This window comes from Herpailurus yagouaroundi, unplaced genomic scaffold (genome assembly GCF_014898765.1).
Source record: "Herpailurus yagouaroundi ecotype Mexico unplaced genomic scaffold, PumYag 28, whole genome shotgun sequence".
Taxonomy (NCBI): Eukaryota; Metazoa; Chordata; class Mammalia; order Carnivora; family Felidae; genus Herpailurus; species Herpailurus yagouaroundi.
The window spans coordinates 89,504,459-89,518,550 of record NW_024412376.1 but is presented as its reverse complement, the minus strand read 5'-3'; the positions used below and the strand labels follow the sequence as shown (position 1 = coordinate 89,518,550).

At 37.5% G+C, this 14,092-nt stretch overlaps 2 protein-coding genes across 8 annotated transcripts in view; one reads left to right on the top strand and one right to left on the bottom strand.

Annotated features, from left to right (window-relative positions):
- Positions 1–6,124, top strand: part of SMARCAD1 (SNF2 related chromatin remodeling ATPase with DExD box 1) — an 80,447-nt gene extending 74,323 nt beyond the window's left edge. For all 5 annotated transcript variants that reach the window (XM_040478338.1, XM_040478310.1, XM_040478328.1 and 2 more), the window contains one exon: positions 4,369–6,124. In XM_040478338.1, the coding sequence (XP_040334272.1) occupies positions 4,369–4,430 (62 nt within the window). In that variant the 3' untranslated portion in view covers positions 4,431–6,124. The remainder of the gene's footprint in view (positions 1–4,368) is intronic.
- Positions 6,125–9,059: 2,935 nt separating this feature from the next.
- HPGDS (hematopoietic prostaglandin D synthase) overlaps positions 9,060–14,092 on the bottom strand; it is a 30,156-nt gene continuing 25,123 nt past the window's right edge. The window contains exons 6-7 of one of the 3 annotated variants that reach the window (XM_040478376.1): positions 10,330–10,494; positions 9,060–10,098 (exon numbers count right to left, since the gene is read on the bottom strand). In XM_040478376.1, coding sequence (XP_040334310.1) covers positions 10,330–10,494 — 165 coding nt within the window. In that variant the 3' untranslated portion in view covers positions 9,060–10,098. The other 2 variants (XM_040478368.1, XM_040478358.1) reach the window with 2 other exon arrangements.

Genomic DNA, 14,092 nt, shown 5'->3' with positions numbered 1-14,092 from the left:
GATGGCGTGGTAGAAGATAAGCATACTCATTTCAGAAGTACTACAATAACTAAGATTATTTCACCAGAACTGATATAAATGTTTGATTTGGGGAAATTCTGTCTCTTCCATCCCTTATCTCTTGACACCAAGATATCTCCCAAATAAAATTAGATCTGTAATTTTATCCACAGTTTTATGATATACTTACTATATAAGTAATATATATGAACCCAAAGATTTAAAATGCCTGATGTAATATTAATTTATTAAGAACTGTAACATTTACATTTCATTTTGACTGATAATTACTTACTGCACTATAGTGCAATAAGATGCTTCTTCCCCCACAGCCCCCAAAATTTAGTAATTTCAGACTGAAGTTTGTTGGGTACTACAAAGAACCCTCTAAGAGAGCCCTCTTCACTTGACCTTTTTGAAAAGAATAATTTTAAAGTTTTGAAAAGATAATACATTCACATAATTCAAGATTCAAAAGATACGAAATGGCAAACAAGACTCCTTCCCACTCTGTCATTCAGTTTCCCCATAAAAGTGACATATTGTCCTTTTTAATTTTTTTTTTTAACGTTTATTTATTTTTGAGACAGAGAGAGACAGAGCATGAACAGGGGAGGGCCAGAGAGAGAGGGAGACACAGAATTGGAAACAGGCTCCAGGCTCTGAGCTGTCAGCACAGAGCCCGACGCGGGGCTCGAACTCACGGACTGCGAGATCATGACCTGAGCTGAAGTCAGACGCTTAACCGACTGAGCCACCCAGGCGCCCCCATATTGTCCTTTTTAAAAAGCATGTGACCACTTTTTTTAGGTAGATAGAAGTAAATAAGTCTGTGTATTCTTTCTTTAACACAAGTTAGCATGCAGTCATTTACATCTTACCTAAATTTAATTGGATGTAAGCTATTTTATCATTCTAATAAGGATATTACTAATATTGATCACAGTTTATTTCAGTTCAAACTTCCATTGAATATTTACTATGTCCCAGTATTCTGCTGGGCACTCTGTATTATAAGAGTTCAGTATATTTTAATCTGTTTTAAGAGCAAGAAAGCCATATGATGAATTCCTATATCTCCTTCCTGTGTAGTATTTATTTCCGGGTGCTTCAGGTTGGGGGGGGCACGCATTAGAGCCAGTTTGAGTAAGAAGTAACCGTGACGATTATAACCTAAACAGTTAATCACTGGGCTTTGCGTGGAGGTGGCAACTTGCTGATTTCAGATTATGTAGCAAAAGCAATAGAGTGAATGCATAAAACAGATTTCCACAGGGCAGCATTTTTTCCTGATTGTTTTCTTAGGGCATCTTTTCAAATTTAGGAAAACAATTAAATATTCTCATATGTTAACACATACCCAGATATGTAGATTTTATTCTAACGAGAAGTCTTTAAGTAGAACCATCATAGTTAGTTAATTGAGGTTTCAGCAGTTTGATTGTTGGACTCCCAACTATCTTTAAGTATACAGGTTGCTTCTCATGAGCTAGTTCATTTCCCCAGAAACATACTTTCCAATCTTTTATGAAATGAGGATGGTGGCAGATGCAGTAAGCCTACTGACTGCATTCTTACAGCAAAGGAGAAGCTGCTCCAGTCTTCTACTGTCCCCACATCCAGCATTCTTCAGATTCAAACTTTCCAAAGAATAAACCTTCATTTGTATATGGCTGGCTCTGTTGCACAGGCTTTAGGTATCCTATTCTGCAACCTATTTTAGCTCTGTATATTCCCCATCTTTTAGAAGCCATGTAGTACCTCCATGTTCTTGAGCTTTGAGAGGCAAGGAAAGGATTGTGAATGTGAAGTAACCTTCCTGCATTTCCCACCTGCACACACTTAAGTTTTTGCTTTGTCTGTTTTGCTAAAGTCCGCTTCCATTCTTCCATTTGCTCTTCATCTTCCAAAATTTGACAGCTTTCTCTCCACTGTTGTCTTTTTCTTCTGTTCATTCTCTTTTGTATGGTACCCTGGACTTACTTTTTTTTTTATAGCATTTTAATTGTATTTCAGGTGAGACCAGTGTGTGTTCAGTCATGTCTAGTCATAATTCATGTAAATTGTTTATATTTACATAAATTTGTTTAGTCTAAAATTGTACCTGTGTTTTCACATCAAGTATTTGTTAAAATAGCAACTTATTTCAGCTATGCTTTTAGGCTGTTAGCTTTAAGATGTTCAGAATTAAAGAATCATTCCCCCATTATCACTCTCCGTTTCTGTAGGAAATTTTCCTTTGTCTTGTTTTAACAAGAAAGAGCTTTAGCTATTTGTGTATCCATTTTTCCCAGTATGTGTTTTATTTGGTAGGCTAAAGATACAATAATGTCTTTACTCTCTAAACTATGATTTTGCTTCTGATTTCATTTAAATAATTTGACACTGACCTAATGAGAGTACATGTACCCTTCTTTTCATCTCTCACAGTGAGGTTCTTTTCCACTGTAAACAAAAAGTATATTTATAATTGTGTCTATGCTTTATGTTAACAGTCTGTATGCCCCTCTTCCCATGAAACTGAAAGATTAAGTACCATGATTCCTCTCAGAAATGCTTGTCAGATTTTTGTATTTCTAGAGCTTGCCTTAGTGATTCTCAGAGTGCAGTGCCCCTGGACCCACAGCAGCATCACCTGCAAAATTGCCAGTTTGAAACGCAAATTCCTAAGCCTAACTCCAGCCCTACTCAGTCAGAAATTGGGACTGGAACTCAATAATCTGGTTGGAGTTTCTGATCCAAACTAAAGTCAGAGAACCCCTGCTTTAGAATAAGAATTATGGTTTTGGGGTGTGTGTGATTTTTCTTTAACCTCTTTATGTGATTATATTAATAAATTTTCTACCTTTTAAAACTTTTATTATGGAAATTTTCATGCAAAAATGTTGAAAGCATAGTATAAGTGAGTTTAACAGTTGTAAACATTTTGCTTCATCTAGCGTCTTTTACTCATGAACCATTACAGTCAGTTGTAGACTTGACACTTCATTCTGAATATTTCAGCATTTCCTCTCAGTTGCCACAGTACCATTATACATCCAAAAAAATTAACAGTAATTTCCAAATATTATCATACATTGCCCATATCTGGATTTTTCCCAATTATCCCCTTAAAGTCTCTTATAGGCTTAAAAAAAAAAAAAAAGGATCCAAAGTTCGTACATTGCATTTTATTGCATTATATCATTAGTATCTTCAAATTTAGAAGAGTTTCCTCACCCTTTGCTTTTTTCTACCTCTTCCTGAATTCCTAGAATACTGAATTTTCTACAGTCTTGTTGTCTTACATGTTTGTAACTTTGTTGTCTTACTGTCTTCTGGATCTGATTATTTACTTGGCTCACTTAATTTGGGACCAGTTTCAATTTAGATTTCATGGGCTATTGTTAAGTCTCTGGATGCATTTCAAAGCAAGGGTGTCAGTGAGCTCCCTGATAGTTTATGGAATAGTTTTTCTTTCTGTGCACATGTTTTTTACTAAAAGGAGAAGAGTAGGTAAAAGTACTCTCGTAATTTTAGATTCTAACTAGAGTGTGTATGTGTGACAGAGAGAGAAAAGTGATTAGTTTTGCTGCATTTTAGCCATATCTGATTTCTAAAATTATCCATTGCTAAAAATCTACAAATAGTTGTATACCATTGTCACTTTAATCAGTTCATCTAAAAACAGCTATACCATTGTCCCTATAAACTAATAAATCAGTTCATCTAAAAACAGTCTGAGTGACTCATTGAATTAATCAAGGATAACTAGATTCTACACCACCTTGACACAAGATGTTTTCCCACTGTAGAAAATCCTGAATACTAACTGGGTAAGTGTCTAGATACTGGAGTCTCATTTAATATGGGGAAAGCATTGGGAAAGGGTTATTTATAGTTATGGGCACTTTACTCTTCAGCTGGTATGCCATATTCACTATTTTGTTTAGATGTGCCAGTTTTAAGTCTAAGCCAGTGATTGTATCTTTGTACTGAACATAAGGGTGTTGATGGATGATTCTGTTTGGTTGTCTTTGTTTCCACTCTTCAGTTTGTTACATGAAGGTTTTCACCAAATAACCTGAGGAGAAAATACTGCGTACTGTATGAATAGAATGTCATCCAGATCAATACCTGTGTATCTTTAGATATTACTTATGTGAAATCAGAGCCTAGCCTATAGATGGCTGTGCTGGCATGAACGTTAGCACAGAGGAAGTAGCCTTAAATACACATAGGGCTTTGCGAAGGCTTTTAAACAAGGAGTGACACTGAGACAAACGGGGCCTTGAAAAACAATTAGGCATTCACCAAAGTTAGAATCAGAGAAAATATATTTCATAAAATATTTTTATGAAACTTTTAATGCTGCTTTCTGACCTGCAGGTGATGAAGGGAGTATGCCAGCAGATATAGCCACATTACTAAAAACGTCAATGGGCCTGTGAAGTTAAGAATTGTGAATTCCTAATTGATGAGGAAATATCAACTTGGTGCACTCAAGGACATTTACATTATGATGACCATGGGGTTTATGAACATTTATAACTTTTTATAATTTCCATATTACATTTCTCATAGTATGGACAACTTTTTTGCCACTAACTAAATTCTCCAGACGCTCACATGTGAAATTTCAAACAAAAAGCCACAAATAATGTAGTCCTGAAGATGTTGAATAATCATTTTACAAAACAGTTTTCTGAATGGGGATTAGTTGGTGATTGTTTGTAACAAATATGCTAATGCTTTAGAAATGTCAGTATTTTTGTAATTATTTCTACCTCCAAATATATATATATTGTCTTTCACTGGATAATGTGTGTAGATTTTTACATGTGCCTTATTTGACAATGCTTATGTCTTGTTTTTCTTGTCTCCTTTGAAGTTCTTTTTTTGTTAGTTTAAAGGATGCAGCTGTATAGATTATATAGCTTTCATTTTATTGCTATTTGAAGCAGATGTTCACCACTGTCAACAAGAACTCAACCTGAATTTAAAGGTGGCATTCCATATACTAACACCCCCAGGTCCTTCCAAGTACTTCTGTTAAAACAAATTTGTTTGGCTAGGCACTAAGTTGTTTTCCAGTGAATAGTAACTGAAGAAGCCCTTATCTTGCTCCTTGGATTAATTCCTTCTGTTCATTTCCCGACTGCACTAATTGTGCTTATTACTCTGCCTATTCTTGTGCATGTTTTCATTGATTTCCCTCTCCTGGCTTTTGCTTCTCTTGAAACTGTTGCCCAGTCACTTCTGCTCCAGTTCTCTTTACTCTCTAAATAGTAGTTTATTCCTGCCACGTCTCCACATATCAGCAAAATGTGGGTAACATTTGTCTAGCCTGGCAGAACAGATTAGCAGGCTATTTCACTTCAAAGCAGACTGAACGTGACTTCATATTAAGGCAGCGATAGGTACTGCATGGAAATAGGTCATTAACGTTAAACACTTCTCAAAATATAACTTAATCAGTTTCCAGAATTTCCAGTACAGGACCTCCTGAAGAGAGAGCCATTGTTCAATTCCAATTCAGTGTGGGTGACAAAGTGAAATTTAGAAGAAGTAAAGTTGTCTATTTGATATTTAACTCTTTATTAAATCTTTCTTTAAAATTTTGCCTGTCAGTCTATCTTGCTGTTTTTATTATACATCAGTTCCTTTGTATAACTTGTGGGTTTCATGTGTTTTGTTTTTATTATGTAAATATCATTATAAATAAACTTATTTATAAATCACAGACTTGGTAATTATTGGAGATTATACTTTCGAGGCATCCTCACTTGCTAAGATGCTAAGGTAATATAGTCCTCTGGAGTTAGAAGAGTATTGAAGCTCTCAAAGCAGTCTTCAGATATTATAGACTCTGAAACTCACGATTGAGTAGGTTTATCCAATCTTGAAGGTACATTGAATATATTCAGTATATTTTAGTATAATGGGGCTAGAAGGAATCTGCAAATATTATTACTACCTCCTACATCGCAGGACCCAAATCACTTATTGTTGGAAATACTACCTTTTAAAAATCTCTCAAAATGGATTTCTCATAAGTTTTCTGTTTTAATGTGTCTTCAGTGATCGGCTGTTTCTTTTGCTGTTAAATCCATAATATCTTTAATAAAAGCATTCGTGAACATAAGTTGTATTTTCACACCCTTTTTAATAGTTTCTAACTCTCCCTTTACCCTTAAAAATATAATATGGAGCACAAATGAGATCATATGTGCTTAATATTGTCTGTTTCTCAATAAACTGAAATTTATTACTTAGGATGTATTCCCATCAGTGTGTTCATTGGACTGATGTCAGTGAACATCATAACCCATTATCAGTAAAGGGCATGTGAAGCCATAGTTATTGGAATATTATCTTGACCAACCGAAACAACTTTAATTTTTTAATGCAACTTACAAAGAGGTAGGAAACATATACCTTATGTGTGTTCATAACTGTATTCCTGACCCAGAGACATGTAACTTTATACCATGAGATATTTTTGTCACAACATTACTGTTGTTTCTGATTGTTGGTATTACTGTATGGTGGTTAGATTGGAGTATCAGGAGATTTGGTTTTCATTTACTTGACCCTGAGCCAGACACTTAAATGTCCATAGTTAAGGAAATGATTCTTAGGATTCTTTTCTTCCCAAAATGTGTTTTTGTCTGATTACAGTATGCAACTTTGATTCATTCATATTCTCTCATACTTGCTCACTCACCTAGGAGCCATTTAACTTGGGGACAGGATGGGATAATGGAATGTCCTTCAGTGAAAAATGGTGACCTAAAGGTTAATGATGATGCTATGATTGAAATATTTACTTATGAGACCTGCTGTGGTTGCATTTTATAGTTGAATTATGATTTGTGTAAACAAATTGATTATCTTATTTTGAATTATTATAATTTTAGGTAAGCATTGTATTTCTCACTTTTCTCACTTTTTCCTAAATTCTATTTTAATTAAGGCTTGTCAGAATGTAATTTTATGGCAGAAAACGAACATGCATAAGAGGGAAGAAAAGTTACTACCTTCATTATCTAGAGTATCAATTTAAATTCTTTTGCAAAAGATAATTTTTTTTCTTTAGATTGCCTTGATAAGAGGATAGAGTACTTTGCAATGAGATTCACTTAAAACCAACATGTTGTTATTTATTAACAGCCACTAGTGATAAGAAAATGTGACCCAGGGTGCCTGGGTGGCTCAGCCAGTTGAGTGTCTTGAGTCTTGATTTTGGATGATCTCATGGTTTGTGGGTTCAAGCCCTGCGTCAGGCTCCACACTGACCATGCAGAGCCTGCTTAGGATTCTCCCTCTCTTCCTCTCTGCCCCTCCCATGGGCACTCTCTCTCAAAAGAAATAACGCTTTTAAAAAAAAAGTGATTCAAAGAAGCAAGTTATTTGGGAAATGCACTTTGTTTTTATGTATAATTCTTAATAATGTATAAAGCATTTAACATCTTTTCTCCTATTTCATAGAACACTGTTGTGACGAAAGAAGCACCTTAAAACAAGATCATACTTGGCCGAACATTCCTTTTCTTTTTATTCCCTTAAACTCGCTCCTCATTTCTGGCTTTTCAACCATGTTCTCCTTCCCCTGTCCTGCATTTCAAGTATAAGGCCATCTATTTCATTGGTCTGTTTCTATATATAACATAATGCTAAGATTAGACAAGCCAATATTAATAATATTAACATGTAAATTGACTGAAATATGATATTCCAGTGCTATAATTATGGTTTAAAATTGGCTGAGGGATAATCCATATTTCCTTGCAAGATTTCTAAAACTTGTTTAGAAATCACTTGTTTATATGGGTGGTTCTTGCTTTCCATGGTAGCATGGGGCCATAAAAATGACTGCCAAGTTGAGATTGTACAAAATAATCTTAGTCATTGGAGAAGACCATTGTTCTATGACTTTAAAACTTTTTTCTCAGCACATTAAAAACATTGTTGGTTATAAATGTGTAGGTAAATGAAAAAAGTAAAATTAATTTTAGTAAAAGAAACATTGATAAAGTTACTTTTGTAAAAAACGTTATCAAGAATAGTAATAATACTTTCTTGTATGATTACAAGAGAGCATTCTTTTTATACCTTGGCAAATTATAATTCTGAATTTGTATCGCCTTCCAAAATTTTATTGCGTTTTCAGTGTCCTGAAAACTATGCCTACTCTTTTTTTCTTTTTTAATAGGCTTTATTTTCTTTTTTTTTTTTTAATGTTTTTTTCAACGTTTATTTATTTTTGGGACAGAGAGAGACAGAGCATGAACGGGGGAGGGGCAGAGAGAGGGAGACACAGAATCGGAAACAGGCTCCAGGCTCTGAGCCATCAGCCCAGAGCCCGACGCGGGGCTCGAACTCACGGACCGCGAGATCGTGACCTGGCTGAAGTCGGACGCTTAACGGACTGCGCCACCCAGGCGCCCCTAGGCTTTATTTTCTAGGTGAGCTTTAGGTTCACAGCAAAATTGAACAGTAAGTAGAGATTTCCCATATATCTCTTCTTCCCTCCCCCCTCCCCACTTTCATCAACGCCCCCATTCCAGAGTGGTACATTTGTTACAATCAGTGAACCTACATGGACACAAGATAATCACCCAAAGTCTATTGCATTAGGGATTGCTCTTCGTTTTGTATATCCTGTGAGTTTAACAAGTTCATTATAGTATACAGAATAGTTTTACTGTCTAAAAATTATATTCCATCTTTTCAACCTTCCCTCCTCCTTAGCCCCGCACCATCACGGGCTCCACAGTTTTGCCTGTAGTTGGAATCAGAATGTCCTATAGCTGGAATCATACAGTAGCCTTTTCTTTTTTTTTTTTTTTTTTATTTAAAAAAAATTTTTTTTAATGTTTTATTTATTTTTGAGACAGAGCATGAATGGGGGAGGGTCAGAGAGAGAGGGAGACACAGAATCCAAAACAGGCTCCAGGCTCTGAGCTGTCAGCACAGAGCCTGACGCGGGGCTCGAACTCACCGACGGTGAGATCATGACCCGAGCCGAAGTCAGACACTTAACCGACTGAGCCACCCAGGTGCCCCCATACAGTAGCCTTTTCACATTGGCTTCTTCACTTAGTAATCTGCACTTCGATTTCCTCCGTGTCTTTTCATGGCTTGATAGCTCACTTCTTTTTTAGTGCTGAATAATCCCTTGTTTGGTTGTGCCATGGTTCACTTATCCAACTCACTATCAAAGGGCATTTTGGTTGCGTCCAAGTTTTGGCAGTTACCAATAAAGCTGCCACAAACATCCATGAGCAGGTTTTTGCATGCACCTAAGTTCTCAACGCCTTTGGGAAAGTACCAAAAAGTGTAATCGCTGTATCATATGGTAAGAATAAGTTTAGTTTTGTAAGAAACTCAAATTCTAAGTTGTCTTTACCATCTCGCATTCCTGTCAGCAGTGAATAAAAGTTCGTTTTGCTTTACATCCTCGCCAGCGTTTGGTGTTGTCAGTGTTTTGAATTTTTGCCATTCTAACAGGTAGGTAGTGATATCTCCATGTTTTCATTTGCCTTTCCCTGGTGACATGATGTTGAGCATCTTTTCATATACTTATTTACCATGTATATGTCACCCAAGAGGCGCCCATTCAGTTCTATTGTCCGTTTTGTAACCACTCTTTCCATTTATGTGCAATTTGAATTTGGCTCCAGCATTGTCACTTTTCCTTTCTTTACTGTACTTCATCTTTGTTGCTGAGCTCCCTTTATAAATTATCCACTTTTTAAAAACTTTTGAGTGAGTTTATCACTGAGAAACAAGCAGGCAATGCAACTACACCCTTTGCTGTCTGTACATGAATAACAGATGTGCAGTGACCAGTCACTAACAGACTTTGAGAGCAGTGATATGACAGGTGGTTACTCATGAGACGTATCTGTTACCTACATAGTGATTTGTGGACTGAAGAGTTAGCAGCAAACTTAATACCTTATGCAATTACAGCAGAAGTCCAACCCATTTGTTTGGGAAATGTGTTACTTAACCATTGTGACTGAAATCCAATGCTTGTTGAAACTGATGCAAAATGAGCCCTGCCTGGATTGTAAACTCTTCTTTCTCAGTTGTAAATGATGTGAAGTTATTCTGGGGAAAAGAAAAAAAAAATGGATACTGGAAACTAAATGCTCTCACCACCCCCCCACCCCCCCCACGGCTGCTCTTTTTTCCTTGTTTATTTGCTTAAGCAGAATATGGAAAGAGTGAAAGTCTTGATGGAGCTGGGGAAGGGAGTGTGTGGGTTACATGGCTGCTGTAGCTTATCTGATGGAAGCGATGCTGTGAAGAACAGTAAAGCTTGGAGGTAGCACACGTCACCTAGAGTTTGGTTTGGGGCCTTCGTTGTATCCAGTCAGCGATGGCAGGAATGGCTTGAACTTTCTTCCTTAATGTTACCAATCTAGGATGGTTATCCAGCAAGTCAGGTTTAAAGACCAAAAGTGTGGTGCTGCAAATTTCCCAGTAGAAATCTGCCCAAGTTACCTAGTTGAAACAAAAATTGCCATTTGAACATAAAAGGCATGGCTTCTTAAATCAAAAATAGTTTCTTTTGGGGGCACCTGGGTGGCTCAGTCAATTAAAGTGTCTGACTTCAACTCAGGTCATGATCTCATGGTTCATGAGTTTGAGTCCCGCATCAGGCTCTCTGCTGTCAGCACAGAGCCCACTTCAGGTTCTGTCTCGCTCTCTCTCTCTGCCCTTTCCCTGCTTCTCTGCTCTTTCTCTATCAAAAATAAACAACAACAAAAAGTTTCTTTTTAATTTAAAGTTCTCTTTTACTATGAAAGTGGAATGAGTATATGATAGAAAATAACAGATAACACTATACTCCCAATACCTAGAGGTTGCTAATATTAACACCTCTGGGTATAAGATATTTGTGTGTGCGTGCTCCTTCTAAAATGAGATCTTACAGGGGCACCTACATGGCTCCATGGGGTTAAGAGTCCGATTCTTGGTTTCAGCTCAGGCCATGATCTCACAGTTGTTGAGTTCTAGCTCCTTGTCAGGCTCTGGGCTGACAGTGCAGAGCCTGCTATGGTTCTTGCTCCCTCTCTCTGCGCCTCCCTGTTCACGCCCTCTTTATCTCTCAAAAGAAATAAAAACTTTATGAAAAACACAGAAGGAGATTTTACAGTACATATTCTTGTAACTTGATTCACTCTCAACCTCTCTGTGACAATACATCGTTATCTTATACCCAATCAATACTTTTCATCTCTTTCAAAAACGTCCCTTACAGGACACAGCAGACCCATTTCAGGAGATGCGTTTCATCTGGTTATGCCACTTAACTCCCTTTTACTGAAGAGTTCACACTAGTCCTGAATAATGTGCTATCTTCAGGATTTGTGTAATTATTTTGTCCTGTTGTTGACCTTGTTCCTTTATTCTGCAGAGTATGAAGGGATAGAGTGCACGTTATCCCTAGAGAGTTCATAGTTGCAAGTTAAATATTTTTCACTAACACATTATATTGCATCACATCAAAAGACATAATGGGTACCTGAGCATTAGTGGAACCCTTAGAGTGATGGCAGCCTGGTCCTACCCTTGTACACTTTTTCTTTGTACACTTCCCCCGCCCTGCCCCTTTGTGACTAGAAATTAATCCGGCTGACATTACTTTCGCTCCAGATGAATGTCAAAAAGTGAAGTTTAAATGTGGACTATCCTTAGTTTTCTTTTTGTATGGAATTTAATAATGCTAATTCTAGTGTTTTATGAACATGGACACTAAAACCCTGTCAGCCAGGAGAGTTTTATGGGTTAGAGGATTCAGAGTTCAGGCAACAAATATTTATGGAGTACCTATTGTGTGTGGTGTGCGGGTTTAGGTGCTGTGATGGGTTGGAAAGCAAAATGTGCTGCAAGCCCTTTCCCGGATGTAGCTTTTATTTAAGAAGCAGGAAGACAAACAGGTAACTGATAGGGACAGTGAAGAAAAAGTGAACGACTTTCAGGTGGTCATGGAGGGAAGACCTTTAGCAGGTGACATTTAAGCCAGGCTTACATGAGGATAGGACCCAGACAGGAAACATGCTGGAAATGAAGCATTCTAGGCCGAGGGGCCAGCAAGTGTAAAGGCTCTTAGGTGGAAGTGAGATTCGTGTCTGAGGAACAAACAAAACACGAGTGTGTGTGGAACACTGTGAGGAAGGGAGAGAGTGCTAAGAGATGGGGTCAGGAGGTAGTTTACTGAAGAGTTTTAAGAGAAAACAAGGGGAGTACATTTTAAGTCTTTAGAAAGTGTTCATTCAATAGGGCAGGGAGAGGAACATTATAGGAAAGTCTACTGGGGAGTCCATGGGAGGAAATGAAGGGGCATGTGGTGAGTTGCAAGTTGAGAATAAAGATGCGACAAGCTTGCTTCTGTGTCACCCAGAAGGATTCAACACACTGTGACCAGACTAAGTCACCAGAGTGCTGCGAAAAGCAATCTGTGTCTTGTCTCCTAGAATGTAGTCTCCTTGAAGGACCCCAACCTACCCCAGTACCTGAATCGTATTTAGATCTGAGTTTTTGTCCATAGTACTTTATAGGTGCCACCGCGCTCCTCTGTCAGTAGTAGGGCTGTAATATCTGGTTGTCTCACTTTTTGTGACAGTAACAATTATTATTAGTCAATGCCTAGGTCCGTTCCAATTATCAGGGGTTGGAAAACGGTAACAGTTTGTTTTAATCCCCCTTTTTATTTACTAACTGGAATACTTTGGTGAAGACAAACTTGGCCCATCGACTTTTGTTATCTTGAGGTGCAATTGGCATAGGAAAGGCAAGGTAAATTCTTTATTCAAACCCCCCAACCTTTTAAAGACCGTTTTCAGAACAATAATTTGACTCCGTATCATCTAAAAGTAACCAATGAAGCTCTATTTGGTTTGGGGGTTTACGTGTACATGTTTGTGTTTGCTTGTGGTGTCTTCACATCATGTCTTCATTTTGATTTGTTTCAATCCACTGCCAGTAATATTCTTCGTGAAGCTTGAATTGTCCCATCTTTGGCCACTGGAAGCCTCTTCAAGTTAACTTTTGAGTCCTTGTGACACAACCCCAGTTGTCTTTGATAATTCATTTGCTTCCGGTGTGATGAGGTATTCCCAGCTCGTCTCTTACGTTTCCCTGCCCGAATTGAGAATGAGCTATTTCTCCAAGAACCCCTCATTCCTTTTAATATTTAATATTAAATCCTTTAATACTTAGACCCCAAATCTGGGTCCTGCAGGTGCCCAGGACAATTGGATTGGTCATTGTGTCCAGAAAAAGGGATACAACATGCTTTTTTCTTTACCCTGAGATAAAGTTCATCATGACTTCAGATATAGTTCACTTTCAGGAATAAGATGTTTACTCAGCTTCATGCATCTGACATCTCTATCTTCTTTCTCCCACACTGAAGGTCCTGGTTCTCAGTGACATCCACATATTTTTGTATTGCTTAACCCCAAAATATGATATACTAATATTAGAAGAAAACAATATGACTAAAGCCAGTACCACCAACAATATAATTACAAGAACACTCACTTTACTGTACTTTGCTTTATTGCATGTTGCAGATACTGAGGGTTTTTTTTATTGTTTAAGAGACAGAGAGAGGGGTGTGTGTGTGTGTGTGTGTGTGTGTGTGTATTTGTGTGAGTGGGGGAGGGGCAGAGGGAGAATCCCAAGCAGGCTCCACACTGTCAGTGCAGAGCCCAGTATGGGGCTCAAATTCATGAACTGTGAGATCATGACCTGAGCCAAAATCAAGAGTTGGACGCTTAACCGACTGAGACCTAGGAGCCCCACATAAACTGTGTTTTTTACAAAGGTTTGTGGCAAACCTGTGTTGAGGAAATCTATTTTGTACTATTTTTCCAAGAGCATTTGCTCACTTTGTGTCACATTTTGGTAACTCCTGCAACACTGCAAGCTTTTTCATTATTATGGTGTCTGTGATCAGTGATTAAAAGGTGCTGAAAGCTCAGATGATGGTTAACGTTTTTTTTAGCAACAACATATTTTTTTTAAATTTTTTAATGTTTATTCATTTTTGAGAGAGAGAGAGTGTGAGTGGAGGAGGGCCAGAGAGAGACGG